At 40.2% G+C, this 18,347-nt stretch overlaps 1 protein-coding gene across 1 annotated transcript in view; it reads right to left on the bottom strand.

The window, feature by feature from the left end:
- si:ch211-140m22.7 (uncharacterized protein LOC570370 homolog) overlaps positions 1–7,783 on the bottom strand; it is a 33,359-nt gene extending 25,576 nt beyond the window's left edge. The window contains exons 1-2 of the mRNA XM_060930398.1: positions 7,650–7,783; positions 7,277–7,345 (exon numbers count right to left, since the gene is read on the bottom strand). Of these exons, the coding sequence (XP_060786381.1) occupies positions 7,277–7,321 (45 nt within the window). The 5' untranslated portion in view covers positions 7,322–7,345; positions 7,650–7,783. The remainder of the gene's footprint in view (positions 1–7,276; positions 7,346–7,649) is intronic.
- Between the last annotated feature and the right edge of the window lie 10,564 nt (positions 7,784–18,347).

Genomic DNA, 18,347 nt, shown 5'->3' with positions numbered 1-18,347 from the left:
TTAGCGACAGAATGATGGAACTGTCAGTGCACGCTCAAAAGTAAACCTGTAGATGGCAGTAATGCAACACTGTGGATGCCAGCTGCTGTAAAACCCAAAAGAAGAAGGTAAACCTGCGCATGCACACACGGACTTCCTCTGTCTGCTTAACTGTGCGAAGCGTGCGATTTCATGCGCGTTATTTCCTTTAATCCCTTCAAATTAAATAACTTCCCAGCCACAGAATGGCCTGATATTTCGTGAGATATTACAGAAAAACATCACAATGACCACATTTCAGACGGAACTAAATTTCACCGATTTTATGAAATCAAAAGGCCATCTAGCTTTAAAAGACATTGCCATCTCCTCTCTGATGTTTTGTAGAGGAACTGTATCAAGAACCGTCATTCATCTATAGTGGATAGAACCACATGGGCTTGGGATTACTTTGGCAAACCTTTGTCAAGCATTACAATACAGAGTTACATCCACAAATGGCAGTTAAAACTTTACTGTGCAAAAAGGAAGCCTTAGATTAACCGTGTCCAGAAGCACCGTCAACTTCTCTGGGCTCGGAGGCATCTGGGATGGACCATCACACACCGGAAATGTGTACTGTGGTCAGACACATCAGTATTTTTTTTTTTTTTTGGGGGGGGGGGGGGGGGGGGGGATTTGGAAGAAATGGATGCCATGTGTTCTAGACTAAAGACAAAAAGGACCATCCAGACTGTTACCAGGAACAAGTCCAAAAGCCAGGGTCTGAAATGGTATGGGGTTGGGTCAGTGCCCTTGGTAAAAGTAAGTTACACTTCTGTGATGGAGCATTAACATAGAAAAGTACACAGATTTTGGAGCAACATATGCTGCCTTCAAGACGACATCTTTCCCAGGGAGATTTCAACAAGACTATGCAAAACCAAGGCGTGGCTGTGGAAGAAGAGGGTGTGTCCCCTCTGTTCATGATAGAGGATGTGTGGTGAATTTTTAAATGGCAAATGCGACAATGATGACTCTGTACTGTTGCACATCTTAAGACCTGTCTGCAGGAAGAATGGGACAAAACACCTGAAACGCTTCATCACTTGGCGTCTTCAGTCCATAAACATCTTTTAAGTGTTGTGAGAAGGAATGGAAACGTTATAAAAGTGGTAAATGCTTTAGCGTCGCAACATTTTTAAATGTCGCAAGAATCAAAATGTGTTTATTTTTGAGAAAAAAAAATTGAGGTAAAATACCAAATAACGTGCTGTTGTATGGTTTTGAGTGAAATACAGGTCAAAGATTATTTACAAATCATTGTTTTCAGTTTTAATTTCAATTCTAACATATCATCCCAACTTTTTCTGATTTGCAGTTGTAGCCCATAATATGGAAGTCAGAGGAGAAATCAATATACTTTGTGAAATTATTTAGAAGTATTTGCCGCCATCCATTGCTGTGAAACCCCTAAATTAGTTTTGGTATAGTGATGACTTGCCATCAGTACTCACAAAATTAGTGCAATTAAAGTGTTGTCAAGAAATATATCAGATGTGTGTGTGTGTGTGTGTGTGTGTGGGGGGGGGGGGGGGGGGGAAGAGAGATTCTGAACTGTGATATCACTATTAATATCTTTACATGCATTATTTGACAATTTTATTGCCTATACTACTATGAATAATAATAATAATAATAAAAAATACATTGAGGGGCGGCACGGTGGTGTAGTGGTTAGCGCTGTCGCCTCACAGCAAGAAGGTCCTGGGTTCGAGCCCCGGGGCCGGCGAGGGCCTTTCTGTGTGGAGTTTGCATGTTCTCCCCGTGTCCGCGTGGGTTTCCTCCGGGTGCTCCGGTTTCCCCCACAGTCCAAAGACATGCAGGTTAGGTTAACTGGTGACTCTAAATTGAGCGTAGGTGTGAATGTGAGTGTGAATGGTTGTCTGTGTCTATGTGTCAGCCCTGTGATGACCTGGCGACTTGTCCAGGGTGTACCCCGCCTTTCGCCCGTAGTCAGCTGGGATAGGCTCCAGCTTGCCTGCGACCCTGTAGAAGGATAAAGCGGCTAGAGATAATGAGATGAGATGAAAAATACATTGCACATGCAACCTACTACACATGTCTTGGCTTAAATAAATTTCTTAATCTGCTCCTAAATGTGTGCACTTAGCCACATACACACATTTGACAGTACATCAGGAATGAAACTGACATGAAGCTGAGACTCACATGGTTACATGATCTGTGCTCGGACATTATGTATCAGCTATAGAACAAATTAAATTCCATGTATTTTGCTTCCAAGTGGCACGGTGGTGTAGTGGTTAGCACTGTCACCTCACAGCAAGAAGGTTCTGGGTTCGAGCCCAGTAGCCAATAGGAGCCTTTCTGTGTGGAGTTTGCATGTTCTCTGGGTGCTCCGGTTTCCCCCATAGTCCAAAGACATGCAGTTAGGTTACCTGGCTACTCTAAATCATCCACTGATCAAGCTTGGAGAGGAATGGACTCCACCAAGTGTAAATGCCCAAGACACACCACAATGATGGACTGTCAAAATGTCATCAGTGTTGCCCCTACGGCCCTTGCTGGCTATGGGACAAAGAAGAAAAGACAGAGCACAGCAAGTTCCTATAGGACCCAATCAACTACACAAACTTTGGTTTTTGGCATTGAAATGCATTAAATATAGCGACGTGGGTGTCGGAGACGCATAGCAAACATTTTTGTCCCTTGTTTCCACAATGCTATTCAGAAAGTTACATAATATCAGCTAAAACTATTCACCTCCCAGATTTATGAATGAACACAATCCATCCATCCATTATCCGTAACCGCTTAAACCTGTACAGGGTCACGGCCAAGCTGGAGCCTATTCTAGCTGACTATGGGTGAGAGGCGGGGTTCACCCTGGACAAGTCGCCAGATCATCACAGGGCTGACACAGAGACAAACAACCATTCACACCTACGGTCAATTTAGAGTCACCAGTTAACCTAACCTCCATGCCTTTGGACTGTGGGGGAAACCGGAGCACCTGGAGGAAACCCACGCAGACATGGTGAGAGCATGCAAACTCCACACAGAAAGGCCCTCGTCGGCTGCTGGGCTCGAACCCGGACCTTCTTGCTGTGAGGCAACAGTGCTAACCACTACACCACCGTGCCACCCTGACCACAATCCTCCGGCTATTAATGGACCAGTAGACGACAGTAGGATATGTGTAGCTGATAGAAACAAATATCTTTCCTTTATAAAACTTATAGACATGAGTCATGGGGTGATAAAAAAATACTCTTTGGTACATATAAAATAAAAAAAAAAATTAAGATCAGAAAATTTCAAGACCTTGATTTTTAAGTCTCACCTTCAAGCTAACAAAGACTCCGTGTTTTTTTTCTTCAATAAGATTAGTTCAAGTTTAAGATAGAGTAAGACGTTATCAGTACGTTATGATCAATTTGATTTACCGTATTTTTCGGACTATAAGTCGCACTTTTTTTCATGGTTCGGCTAGCCATGCGACTTATACTCCGGTGCGACGTATATATGTTTTTTTTTTTTCCACCGCGGAATAACTGGAGCTGATGCTGAGTCTGACGACAGCTACGCAGAAGAAGAGGAAACGGCGCTTCGTCTGCCGCTGGAGTTGGCAGAGTTGTTCAGAAGCGACACCGAGGATGAGGAATTCAATGGATTTGCTGATTTGGAGTGAAATCGCCAGCTTGATAAACTTGATTGACCTATGTTTTATTATTAATGATAGGGCTATAGTTATTTAAATAAGTTATGTAATGATTTTAGGCAGTGCTTAATTTGTGAAGTGGAAGGTCCCGGAACGCAGGAGGTGGGTGGGTCCGGCGACTCAAAAAAAAAAAAAGGTGGGGGGTGGTTTACTATAACTTTACGCACACGCGCTTATTGTGTGTGTAAAAAAAAAAATAATAATATCAGACATTATGATCTTAGAAAACGCTTTAGTGACGAACAGTTACAGACAGTAATATGTCGTGATATGTTATAAAATATTATTTTTATTAGGCTATATATTCAATTATATATTAAATTTATCTTCTAAAATAACAGACCACTCATATCACAACCGGTTTATTTCACCATTGGAGATCAGATCACACAAGACATAAGTTAAATTACTCTTTTTAAGGATTTAAGTAGGGTATTTAAAAGCGGTTGTTTTTTTTTCACTAGACGGTTGTCTTTGGAGATGATATACCTATAGCCTACTTGACCTCTGATTTAATGAAATAAAATTCGACAAAAATGAAGAATGACTCTCCTCGATGATGACTACAGCTTTAATAACAAAGATGAAAGAGCCATGGGGCGATAATAAGCCCTACCGGTAAAAATAATCTAAAAGCAAACTGATTAATGCATCAGTAATAGGCTACTAATATTAGTTATAATAATAATATAGGCTATTAGTAATAACGATAGTGATAGTATTAAAGATAGTAGTAGATATTTAAAATAATCAGACTAGGCTACTTACAGGGCAAAGGACGCGTTATCACTGCTCAGCTGTTCGTTTATTAAATAAACAATGCAGTCGCGCAGTAACCACGCGCCGCTTATCAGATACAATCACAGATTCTATGGATAGAGTAACCCTTCAAAAAAGTGCGACTTATAGTCCGGTGCGACGTATATATGTTTTTTTCATCTTCATAATGCATTTTTTGGCTGATGCGACTTAAACTCCGGAGCGACGTATAATCCGGAAAATACGGTAGTTAATTATTTTAGGCTACTCTGCCAGAGCTTAAAGTTAGACGGCCTTTTGATTTCATAAAATCGGTGAAATTTAGTTCCGTCTGAAATGTGGTCATTGTGATACATGTTTATTTCTGTAATATCTCACAAAATATCAGGTCATTCTGTAGCTGGGAAGTTATTTAATTTGAGGGGATCAAAGCAAATAATGTGCATGAAATCACTCACTTCACACAGTCAAGCAGACAGAGGAAGTCCGTGTGTGCATGCACAGGTTTACCTTCTTCTTCTTTTGGGTTTTACGGCAGTTGGCATCCAGTGTTGCATTACTGCCATCTACAGGTTTACCTTTGAGCGTGCACTGACAGTTCCATCATTCTGTTGCTAAACGAACAGCTGATCACACCGAGGTGCTCACCGAGTGCTGATGTTTATTAGTTTGGTCCTGCGTTTCCTTTCCTTCATATACAACATATCTTCTCACTTTTTTCCATTACTGTAGTCGGTCTTTCACGCTTCATTCGCACACTCTCTTCCTCCATTTTCCTTTCCTGTTTCAGATTTGTATCCCACAATGCCTTGCGCAAACAGGGAAAGCCCACCATGTGATGCATGATGTAGTATCTTGTATTGGGTCATGGTGAAGCAGGAAAAAATAGTGGAGTATTTAGGGTCACGTTGCTTTAAATTCATTAATTGTTCTATTTTTAAAAAACTAATAAAATTGGAAGTCTGTGATTCAAATTCAGTAGTTTTCAGTCACTAAACAAAAATAATTGAGTGTTGGGAAAATTCTTTTCATGTCGTACACTTGAAAAATTGGAAAGGCAGGACAGTAATAGTTTGTTAAAGCAAATCATGGTGTACAAACCCATGCACTTATTAATGCTTATTTGTCTCACCATGCATTAAAATGTGCTCAGATTATTTGCAACAAAAGTAAAAACAAAAAGGTTATTATACAGTGGTGCTTGAAAGTTTGTGAACCCTTTAGAATTTTCTATATTTCTGCATAAATATGACTTAAAACATCATCAGATTTTCACACAAGTCCTAACAGTAGATAAAGAGAACCCAGTTAAACAAATGAGACAAAAATATTATACTTGGTCATTTATTTATTGAGGAAAATGATCCAATATTACATATCTGTGAGTGGCAAAAGTATGTGAACCTTTGCTTTCAGTATCTGGTGTGACCCCCTTGTGCAGCAATAACTGCAACTAAACGTTTGCAGTAACTGTTGATCAGTCCTGCACACCGGCTTGGAGGAATTTTAGCCCATTCCTCCGTACAGAACAGCTTCAACTCTGGGATGTTGGTGGGTTTCCTCATATGAACTGCTCGCTTCAGGTCCTTCCACAACATTTCCATTGGATTAAGGTCAGGACTTTGACTTGGCCATTCCAAAGCATTAACTTTATTCTTCTTTAACCATTCTTTGGTAGAACGACTTGTGTGCTTAGGGTCGTTGTCTTGCAGCATGACCCACCTTCTCTTGAGATTCAGTTCATGGACAGATGTCCTGACATTTTCCTTTAGAATTCGCTGGTCTAATTCAGAATTCATTGTTCCATCAATGATGGCAAGCCATCGTGGCCCAGATGCAGCAAAACAGGCCCAAACCATGATACTACCACCACCATGTTTCATAGATGGGATAAGGTTCTTATGCTGGAACGCAGTGTTTTCCTTTCTCCAAACATAACACTTCTCATTTAAACCAAAAAGTTCTATTTTGGTCTCATCCATCCACAAAACATTTTTCCAATAGCCTTCTGGCTTGTCCATGTGATCTTTAGCAAACTGCAGATGAGCAATGTTGTTTTTGGAGAGCAGTGGCTTTCTCCTTGCAACCCTGCCATGCACACCATTGTTGTTTAGTGTTCTCCTGATGGTGTACTCATGAACATTAACATTAACCAATGTGAGAGAGGCCTTCAGTTGCTTAGAAGTTACCCTGGGGTCCTTTGTGACCTCGCCAACTATTACACACCTTGCTCTTGGAGTGATCTTTGTTGGTCGACCACTTCTGGGGAGGGTAACAATGGTCTTGAATTTCTTCCATTTGTACACAATCTGTCTGACTGTGAATTGGTGGAGTCCAAACTCTTTAGAGATGGTTTTGTAACCTTTTCCAGCCTGATGAGCATCAACAACGCTTTTTCTGAGGTCCTCAGAAATCTCCTTTGTTCGTGCCATGATACACTTCCACAAACATGTGTTATGAAGATCAGACTTTGATAGATCCCTGTTCTTTAAATAAAACAGGGTGCCCACTCACACCTGATTGTCATCCCATTGATTGAAAACACCTGACTAATTTCACCTTCAAATTAACTGCTAATCCTAGAGGTTCACATACTTTTGCCACTCATAGATATGTAATATTGGATCATTTTCCTCAATAAATAAATGACCAAGTATAGTATTTTTGTCTCATTTGTTTAACTGGGTTCTCTTTATCTACTTTTAGGACTTGTGTGAAAATCTGATGATGTTTTAGGTCATATTTATGCAGAAATATAGAAAATTCTAAAGGGTTCACAAACTTTCAAGCACCACTGTATATATATTTTTTTACCTTTAGAGATCCCAGTCGTCCAATTCTGAGCAAGGAAGCAGCCATGGTTGGTCTCTTTCAACTCCCTTCCTGTGGAAAATAAACCTTACTGCTGTAGTTTACTCTTTTTTTCTGAAAAAGTGACTTTGAATAATATTAAACTGGGTTATTTTGTTGCTAATTACAAGCTCCTGTACTTCCCATTCCAGAGCACAGGATTCTGCAGATTAGGAGTGAAATATATTGAGTATCTTTTAAAAATCCATGTTAAATAGCAGTTAACCCTTGTGATACAGTGCACTACATGATCACAGTCCCTACTTTCTCCAGCTAATCTGTGTATACTGTTATACAACTGCTCTTCTGGAGTTTAATCTAGAACTAAAAATATTACCTTCAAAATGAGGAGGGAAAAAAAAATCAAACTAGGTCAAAGATTGAGCTCAAATCCCCCTGAGAAAAGCTGGAGCCTTTTCTTTTAAAGAGTTAGGATTAAATGCAGGTGAAGAATGAAGTTCCTGAGCTTCGAGTACACAAACAGAGACCACGCCCATCCTGCTCTACTCCACCCATCTTCCCTCATTACTCCTTTCTCTCTCTATCATTCTTTTCATTATTCAAGCAGAACTGATCATGCGATTCATTAATAATCACCTCGGATCAATGCTCTACAATGCACACTGACAACCTGCTTCTTATTTTAAAGAAAAGCACAATAATGTACAGGTATATGTAGGTATTTATTATTTTATACATGAAGTCCAACCCAGAATGTGAAGACCAGGGTTGCCAGATCTGTATGAAAAGAGCAAATCTTAAATTACTACGCATTATGACGCATTAGGAATGTACTGCTGTTTTAAAACACAGTGACTAGAGATATATATTTTTTGCACCAATGATTTCATCTAACCTCGTATATACCTAATAACATAGACTATTATCATAAATAAGAAGAAAGAAGAAACCTTTATTTGTCACATGCACACTTCAAGCACAGTGAAACTCATCCATGCATTTAACCCATCTGAAGCAGTGAACACCCAGAGCAGTGGGCAGCCACACCAGAGCGCCCGGGGAGCAGTCAGGGGTCAGGTACCTTGCTCAAGGGCACTTCAGCCCAAGGCCACCCCACATCAACCTAACTGCATGTCTTTGGACTGTGGGGAAAACCGGAGCACCCAGAGGAAACCCACGCAGACACGGGGAGAACACGCAAACTCCACACAGAAAGGCCCTCGTCGGCAGGGGCGCAGATAGGATTTTTTAACTGGGGGGGACTGAGCTGTCAGCAAATGATTCCATTTTGTGTGTGTGTGTGTATATATATATATATATATATATATATATATATATATATATATATATATATATATATACACACACTACTGTTCAAAAGTTTGGGGTAACTTTGAAATGTCCTTATTTTTGAAAGAAAAGCACTGTTCTTTTCAATGAAGATCACTTTAAACTAATCAGAAATCCACTCTATACATTGCTAATGTGGTAAATGACTATTCTAGCTGCAAATGTCTGGTTTTTGGTGCAATATCTCCATAGGTGTATAGAGGCCCATTTCCAGCAACTCTCACTCCAGTGTTCTAATGGTACAATGTGTTTGCTCATTGCCTCAGAAGGCTAATGGATGATTAGAAAACCCTTGTACAATCATGTTAGCACAGCTGAAAACAGTTTAGCTCTTTAGAGAAGCTATAAAACTGACCTTCCTTTGAGCAGATTGAGTTTCTGGAGCATCACATTTGTGGGGTCGATTAAATGCTCAAAATGGCCAGAAAAATGTCTTGACTATATTTTCTATTCATTTTACAACTTATGATGGTAAATAAAAGTGTGACTTTTCATGGAAAACACAAAATTGTCTGGGTGACCCCAAACTTTTGAACGGTAGTGTGTATACATGTTATTTCACCTCCCTCACTGCCATCACCAGGAACTACCTGCAGGCCAGGACAATGATAACATTTTTACATAGCCTATGGAAATCCAAAGTTTACACATTATCATCACGCACAGAAATTGCAAAACTAGTTTTAAAACTGCTAAGTTCCAACTGTTAAACATAGCGAGAGGCTGGGCTACGTGTGTGTGTGTAAAGTGTAAACCAGTGCATCCTGACTTTCTAACTATGCCTGTGTGTTGCGTGAGCGGCAGTCAGTCAACAACTCTTCGCAAAGTTTCCTTATGAAACAATATGCTCGCTGAAATTATGGCAGGGAACGCCAGATTAAACATTAAAACTGCCTTCTGAGCACTGTATCTACAGGCTACCACAGAAAGAAGGAGGCTACCAGAAAGGCTTCTCTACTCCGTACGATTTTACTTTCACTACGACATTACTTTGAACAGACTATCAAAAAATTGCAAGGTGATATGATAAAGTAAGGCACAGTTTACTTACAGTCGTTTTTTTTTTTTGAAAAAACGATGCAATCGTTTTCTGTCTTTTGGCACCCTTCATCATGCCGTGTTGGGGTCCTGAACTAGGAAGAGCTGTCCCCAATATGCCTGTCAAACTTGTTGTGGGTAACCATAGCAACCAAGCTAGAGCTCGCAACCTGTGCAGTCTGCGCAGTTGCAACTATGTATGTACTGCTGTGCACCTCAATAAACCAAATGGTAATTAGTCTTTTGATTTTTTCGTGAGGTTTGCCTTATGCAAAGAAATACAGCATAGACATTTTTTCCTCCCTATAAGTGGGGGGGACCGAACGAGGTGAATTTAAATCTGGGTGGGACGAATCCCCCCCTCTATCTGCGCCCATGCTCGTCGGCCACTGGGTTCAAACCCGGAACCTTCTTGCTGTGTGGCGACAGCGGTAACCACTACACCACCGTGCCGCCCGAAATAAAACTAAATAAAATATAGTTAGATGATAAGAATTTGACAAGTCCTTTGATGTGCATCATATATTTATTGTGAAAGATTTTGCTTTATTTACATTTAATGTCATGACATTATCTCTTTGCCTGTTCTCCCCGTGTCCGCGTGGGTTTCCTCCGGGTGCTCCGGTTTCCCCCACAGTCCAAAGACATGCAGGTTAGGTTAACTGGTGACTCTAAATTGACCATAGGTGTGCATGTGAGCGTGAATGGTTGTTTGTCTCTATGTGTCATCCCTGCGATAACCTGGCGACTTGTCCAGGGTGTACCCCGCCTCTCGCCCATAGTCAGCTGGGATAGGCTCCAGCTTGCCTGCGACCCTGTAGAACAGGATAAAGCGGCTACAGATAATGAGATGATATATATATATATATATATAAATAAAAACTGAGTCCTTGCAAATTCATAAGCACTGAGCGTGTGTAGGTTGGTGATGTGATGTCATGGTTTTCATTAACAGGTTTTTTTTTCCGTCCACACTTAGACAGCTTTGAGATTTTGAATAGCTTTGTTTAAAGTAACCAAAAATCCCATTGCTGTGTGAACAGGAGGCCAATATTCAGAAGAGAAAAAACTGTTTTTTAAAGAATATGTGTCGACAGGGTCTCAGTTTTCCTCCATAGGACTTGTGTTTTGTTTTTTAACAAGTGAGAGAAAAAAACAGAGTCTGGTGAAGGAACAAAAGTTAATAAATGCTAATTTCACCTAATAGATAGCCTAAGTGATAACATGAACCAATGTGTCTCACCAACATTCCACCAACTTAAATGCAGCTATAAAAGGATCAAGTGCGGTATTTGTCATATTTTACTAAACAAACTGACAAATTGGTGTGAAACAAAATTAATCAAACACTTTGGGATGGACTGTTTTAGGGGGGAAGCCATGGCCTAATGGTTAGTGAAACAGCTTTGGGACCAAAAGGTTGCTGGTTTGATTTTCTGGACCAGCAGGATTGGCTTAAGTGCCCTTGAGCAAGGCACCTGATCCCCAACTGCTCTGGCAAGAGTGGTGATATACCTTGTGTCTGATTAGCCAAAGAAAAACTGATGATGTGATTATCAGTTCAGGCACTGAGACTGAGTTTTGGGAAAATAATAAATTTGGGGTGTAAGAGTTTACATTGAGCCACATTATGCCACCCAGGCAATGATTATTTTCCTTTGGCAGCATGCTCCAAGCACTGTCAGTGGCTCTCAAAGTGTGGTCATAGCCAGAAACTTTGTGAGGGTTTTGTTGTTGTTACACTGGTGTAATTATTAGAGTTCATATACAGTGGTGCTTGAAAGTTTGTGAACCCTTTAGAATTTTCTATATTTCTGCATAAATATGAACTTAAACATCATCAGGTTTTCACACAAGTCCTGAAAGTAGATAAAGAGAACCCGGTAAAACAAATGAGACAAAAATATTATACTTGGTCATTTATTTATTGAGGAAAATGATCCAATATTACATATCTGTGAGTGGCAAAAGTATGTGAACCTTTGCTTTCAGTATCTGGTGTGACCCCCATGTGCAGCAATAACTAAAACTAAATGTTTGCGGTAACTGTTGATCAGTCCTGCACATCAGCTTGGAGGAATTTTAGCCCGTTCCTCCGTACAGAACAGCTTCAACTCTGGGATGTTGGTGAGTTTCCTCACATGAACTGCTCGCTTCAGGTCCTTCTGCAATATTTCCATTGGATTAAGGTCAGGACTTTGACTTGGCCATTCCAAAACATGAACTTTATTCTTCTTTAACCATTCTTTGGTAGAACAACATGTGCTTAAGGCCATTGTCTTGCTGCATTACCCAGTTTCAGTTCATGGACAGATGTCCTGACATTTTCCTTTAGAATTCGCTGGTATAATTCAGAATTCATTGTTCCATCTATCATAGCAAGCTGTCCTGGCCCAGATGCAGCAAAACAGGCCCAAACCATGATACTACCACCACCATGTTTCACAGATGGGATAAGGTTCTTATGCTGGAATGCAGCGTTTTCCTTTCTCCAAACATAACGCTTCTCATTTAAATCAAAAAGTTCTATTTCGGTCTCATCCGTGCACAAAACATTTTTCCAATAGTCTTCTGGCATGTCCACGTGATCTTTAGCAAACTGCAGATGAGCAGCAATGTTCTTTTTGGAGAGCAGTGGATTTCTCCTTGCAACCCTGGCATGCACACTATTGCTGTTCAGTGGTCTCCCGATGGACTCATGAATATTAACATTAGCCAATGTGAGAGAGGCCTTCAGTTGCTTAGAAGTTACCCTGGGGTCCTTTGTGATCTTGCCGACTATTACACGCCTTGCTCTTGGAGTGATCTTTGTTGGGCGACCACTCCTGGGGAGGGTAACAATGGTCTTGAATTTCCACCATTTGTACACAGTCTGTCTGACTGTGGATTGGTGGAGTCCAAACTCTTTAGAGATGGTTTTGTAACCTTTTCCAGCCTGATGAGCATCAACAACACTTTTTCTGAGGTCCTCAGAAATCTCCTTTGTTCGTGCCATGATACACTTCCACAAACGTGTTGTGAAGATCAGACTTTGATAGATCCCATCTCATTCTGCTTTATCCTGTTCTACAGGGTCGCAGGCAAGCTGGAGCCTATCCCAGCTGACTATGGGCAAAAGGCGGGGTACACCCTGGACAAGTCGCCAGGTTATCACAGGGCTGACACATAGACACAAACAACCATTCACACTCACATTCACACCTACGGTCAATTTAGAGTCACCAGTTAACCTAACTTGCATGTCTTTGGACTGTGGGGGAAACCGGAGCACCCGGAGGAAACCCACGCGGACACGGGGAGAACATGCAAACTCCACACAGAAAGGCCCTCACCGGCCACGGGGCTCGAACCTGGACCTTCTTGCTGTGAGGCGACAGCGCTAACCACTACACCACCGTGCCCCCCTTTTGATAGATCCCTGTTCTTTAAATAAAACAGGGTGCCCACTCACACCTGATTGTCATCCCATTGATTGAAAACACCTGACTCTAATTTCACCTTCAAATTAACTATTAATCCTAGAAGTTCACATACTTTTGTCACTCACAGATATGTAATATTGGATCATTTTCCTCAATAAAGAAATGACCAAGTATAATATTTTTGTCTCATTTGTTTAACTGGGTTCTCTTTAATCTACTTTTAGGACTTGTGTGAAAATCTGATGATGTTTTACGTCATATTTATGCAGAAATATAGAACATTCTAAAGGGTTCACAAACTTTCAAGCACCACTGTATTTTGGGGTCCAAGCACATAAATCAACTCAGACCAAATGTGTTCTACTGGTGGAAAGTTCAGAAGTAGAAAATATTACTTGACATTTTTATACAATGTTCATGAAAATAAATCAGGACTGAGGGGGTTCATGGAACTTGTTTTATGATTAAATGTGTACCTGGCTGAGTCCATTGCTGGGTTGAGTTTTTACAGACCTGGCAACCTTGGAGACGTTGGAAAGGCAGTTTTCTTCACTGCGTTTTCGATAAAAACCACGCCCACTCTTACAGACCACTGCGCTCTGATTGGTCGGTGGTTTATTTGTTTGTTTATTTGCATGGCCACTCAAAAGAAAAAAGTAATGACCAAAAAAAAAAGTTTGTATTTTTTCGAAACATCTATCAAAAATAAAGTAAAATAAAGTGGTTAATCCCGCTGTAACTTTTCTTTGCAAAGGTTTCAATGTTTCTTGAATCTTTTCTCTGTTCGACCATTCAGCAGACTTCAATTTTGTTCTGAAAAAATACTGTTCATGTCATATTTGTTCGTGTTTATATTCTTTTGTGTTAGATTTAAAGCCATGATTTAAGTTAGTTTTATAGCTACACATGATTTAGGATTGTTAGACTTTATGATTTTAATATTTTAGAGCTAAATAATTGTAAATATTTATTCTTGACCAAGAAGGCAGTTATTCTTAATACTTAATACTTATTCTTAATATTGTAGTTAGAATGCCAGCTAGAAGGCATTGAATTCTGTGTAACTTGTAAGTTACTGTGTGACCTTCTGTCTAAGCTAGACACATTGCTCGAGACGTGTTTTGGAACATTCTATCAGAACATGAGGTAAATGTTGATATCTGTTAGAACATCTGAAATGTATACAGGATATATTTTCACTTACACACATACATATTAATGGAATTAAGGAATTGGAATTAAGATGTGATTTTCTGACTTAGCACAAGATATCCACACACACACATAACACACGCACACACACATATCTTACACTCACCCCTCTCTGAGGTCACACACAAACACACACACATTTTACACACATCCTTTTCATACACACACACACACACACACACACACACACACACATATTCGACAGACACAATAGGCCGTTTAGAGAGATTATAATTTGTTACAAAAGGTTGTTTGTAAAATTTCATCTTTGGCGGGAAAACTGTGAATAAACAGCAGTGAAACCAATCTCTGGTTCTCTGTTTTTTCGTGGTGTTTTTTCGCCCCAGAATTCTGCACGTGGCACGAGGGCATTGGTCTCGAGAAGTTGACCGTTCCAGCTGGGGGAACCCTTTCATTTTGTTTGTCAGTGTGAGATTATAAACATAAATATTAATGGCTGCACAGACTCTAATGTATATTTGAGACGTGTATGGTGACCATAGCAATCACGGACAAACCCGAGGGCTCAGAGCCCATGCCCCTCTGGAGAGACAAGTGAAGCCATCTGGCCGCCATCTTACCACTCCCAGCACGTGTATTTGGTTTGTGTTAAACCGTGGTATCCTATCAAATTTGCCCCAAGAAAAATATCTCCTGACCCCCCCCCCCCCATTACCACATTTTATTTTCTCAACTTTACCAACATTCCTTACATCTCTTTACAGCGCTCCCTGTTCTTTTTCTTTTCCAGTCCAGTCTCTGATGACTATAATTATTTTTACAGAGATTATTTCGGTTTTTCTGTTATACAGTGTATCTTTCTCTTTCGTATCTATCTATCTATCTATCTATCTATCTATCTATCTATCTATCTATCTATCTATCTATCTATCTATCTATCTATCTATCATGCCAACACCAAGGCTATACACTACTTCCTTTCTGTTTAGGATAGTTGTTGAAACAGGATTATTTTCTCATGTTCTTTGCCATTTTCACTTCATTCTCACAGTCACGTCTTAACAGTATTTATTGGTCGCAAGCTGCATGAATACTGTGACAGTGAATTATGCGACCAGTAAATACTATTAAGATGTGAAGATAACTTTTTGCAGACTGCAGAGGACTGGGGTTAAAAAAAAGGTATTTTCTCTAATGAAGTCCCCTTCAGACTGTTTGGGACATCTAGAAAAATGATTGTCTGGAGAAGAAAAGGTGAGCGCTATCATGAGTCCTGTGTCATGCCAACAGTAAAGCATCCTGAGACTATTCATGTGTGGGGTCGCTTCTCATCCAAGGGAGTGGGCTCACTCACAATTTTGCTGAAGAACACTGCCATGAATAAAGCAAGGTATCAAAACATCCTCCAAGAGCAACTTCTCCCAACGAGCCAGGAGCAATTTGGTGATGAATAATGATTTTCCCAGCATGATGGAGCACCATGTCACAAGGCAAAAGTGATAATTAAGTGGCTCGGGGAACAAAACATTGAAATTTTGGGTCCATGGCCAGGAAACTCCCCAGATCTTAATCCCATCAAGAACCTGTGGTCAATCCTCAAAAAGCTGGTGGACAAACAAAACCCCAAAAGTTGTGAGAAACTCCAAGCACTGATTATGCAAGAATGGGTTTCCATCTGTCAGGATTTGGCCCAGAAGCTGATATACAGCATGCCAGGGTGAATTGCAGGAGTCTTGAAAAAGAAGGGACAATACTGTAAATAATGGCTCTTTGCATAAACTTGATGTATTTGTCAATAAATGCCTTTGAAACTTACAGTGGTGCTTGAAAGTTTGTGAACCCTTTAGAATTTTCTATATTCCTGCATAAATATGAACTAAAACATCATCAGATTTTCACACAAGTCCTAAAAGTAGATAAAAAGAACCCAGTTAAACAAATGAGACAAAAATATTATACTTGGTCATTTATTTATTGAGGAAAATGATCCAATATTACATATCTGTGAGTGGCAAAAGTATGTGAATCTTTGCTTTCAGTATCTGACCCCCTAGTGCAGCAATAACTGCAACTAAACATAGCCGGTAACTGTTGATCAGTCCTGCACACCGGCTTGGAGGAATTTTAGCCCATTCCTCCGTACAGAACAGCTTCAACTCTGGGATGTTGGTGGATTTCCTCACATGAACTGCTCGCTTCAGGTCCTTCCACAACATTTCGATTGGATTAAGGTCAAGACTTTGACTTGGCCATTCCAAAACATTAACTTTATTCTTCTTTAACCATTCTTTGGTAGAACGACTTGTGTGCTTAGGGTCGTTGTCTTGCTGCATGACCCACCTTCTCTTGAGATTCAGTCCATGGACAGATGTCCTGACATTTTCCTTTAGAATTCACTGGTATAATTCAGAATTCATTGTTCCATCAATGATGGCAAGCCGTCCTGGCCCAGATGCAGCAAAACAGGCCCAAACCATGATACTACCACCACCATGTTTCACAGATGGGATAAGATGGGATAAGGGATGCTGGAATGCAGTGTTTTCCTTTATCCAAACATAATGCTTCTCATTTAAACCAAAAAGTTATATTTTGGTCTCAACTGTCCACAAAACATTTTTCCAATAGCCTTCTGGCTTGTCCACGTGATCTTTAGCAAACTGCAGACAAGCAGCAATGTTCTTTTTGGAGAGCAGTGTCTTTCTCCTTGCAACCGTGCCATGCACACCATTGTTGTTCAGTGTTCTCCTGATGGTGGACTCATGAACATTAGCCAATGTGAGAGAGGCCTTCAGTTGCTTGGAAGTTATCCTGGGGTCCTTTGTGACCTTGCAGACTATTGCACGCCTTGCTCTTGGAGTGATCTTTGTTGGTCGACCACTCCTGGGGAGGGTAACAATGGTCTTGAATTTCCTCCATTTGTACACAATCTGTCTGACTGTGGATTGGTGGACTCCAAACTCTTTAGAGATGGTTTTGTAACCTTTTCCAGCCTGATGAGCACCAACAACGCTTTTTCTGAGGTCCTCATAAATCTCCTTTGTTCATGCCATGATACACTTCCACAAACATGTGTTGTAAAGATCAGACTTTCTTTAAATAAAACAGGGTGCCCACTCACACCTGATTGTCATCCCATTGATTGAAAACACCTGACTCTAATTTCACCTTCAAATTAACTGCTAATCCTAGAGGTTCACATACTTTTGCCACTCACAGATATGTAATATTGGATCATTTTCCTCAATAAATAAATGACCAAGTATAATATTTTTGTCTCATTTGTTTAACTGGGTCCTCTTTATCTACTTGTAGGATTTGTGTGAAAATCTGATGTTGCTTTCGGTCATATTTATGCAGAAATATAGAAAATTCTAAAGGGTTCACAAACTTTCAAGCACCACTGTAAGTACAGGAAGAGTATTTATTCAAAAATAGGCAGGCAAACAGTTCAAAAACGTAAGACAGATCCAGGGTCGTGAAACGGGCAATGGTCGAGTGAGGCTCAAACAGAATATTAAAGGTAAAGACGAAAGGCAGAGTCCAAATACAACCCCAATTCCAAAAACGTTGGGACACTGTGTAAAACATCAATAAAAGCAGCATGTGAAGATCTGCAAACCTTGGAAACTCCATATTTCACTGAAAATAGTACAAAGACAACATATCAGATGTTGAAACTGAGAAATTTTTTTCCCAAAAAATATATGCTCATTTTGAATTTGATGTCAACAACACATTTCAGAAAAGTTGGGATAGGGGCAACAAAAGACTGAAAACGTTGTGTAATGCTGAGAAAAAAAAACCCTAATCTGTTTAATTGGCAACAGGTCAGTAAGATGATTGGGTATAAAAAGAGCATCCCAGAGAGGCGGAGCCTCTCAGAAGTAAAGATGGGGAGGAGTTCACTGCTCTGTGAAAGACTGCATGGGCAAACCATGCAACAATTTAAGAATAACGTTCTTCAATGTAAAACTGCAAAGAATTTGTGGATCACATCATCTATGGTGCATAATATCATTAAAAGATTCAGAGAATTTGGAGAAATCTCTGTATGCAAGAGACAAGGCTGAAAACTGACATTGGGTGCC

The sequence above is a fragment of the Neoarius graeffei genome, chromosome 9 (assembly GCF_027579695.1).
Source record: "Neoarius graeffei isolate fNeoGra1 chromosome 9, fNeoGra1.pri, whole genome shotgun sequence".
Lineage (NCBI taxonomy): Eukaryota > Metazoa > Chordata > Actinopteri > Siluriformes > Ariidae > Neoarius > Neoarius graeffei.
Note: the sequence above shows the minus strand (reverse complement) of the source record. Positions and strands in the feature narration are given on the sequence as shown.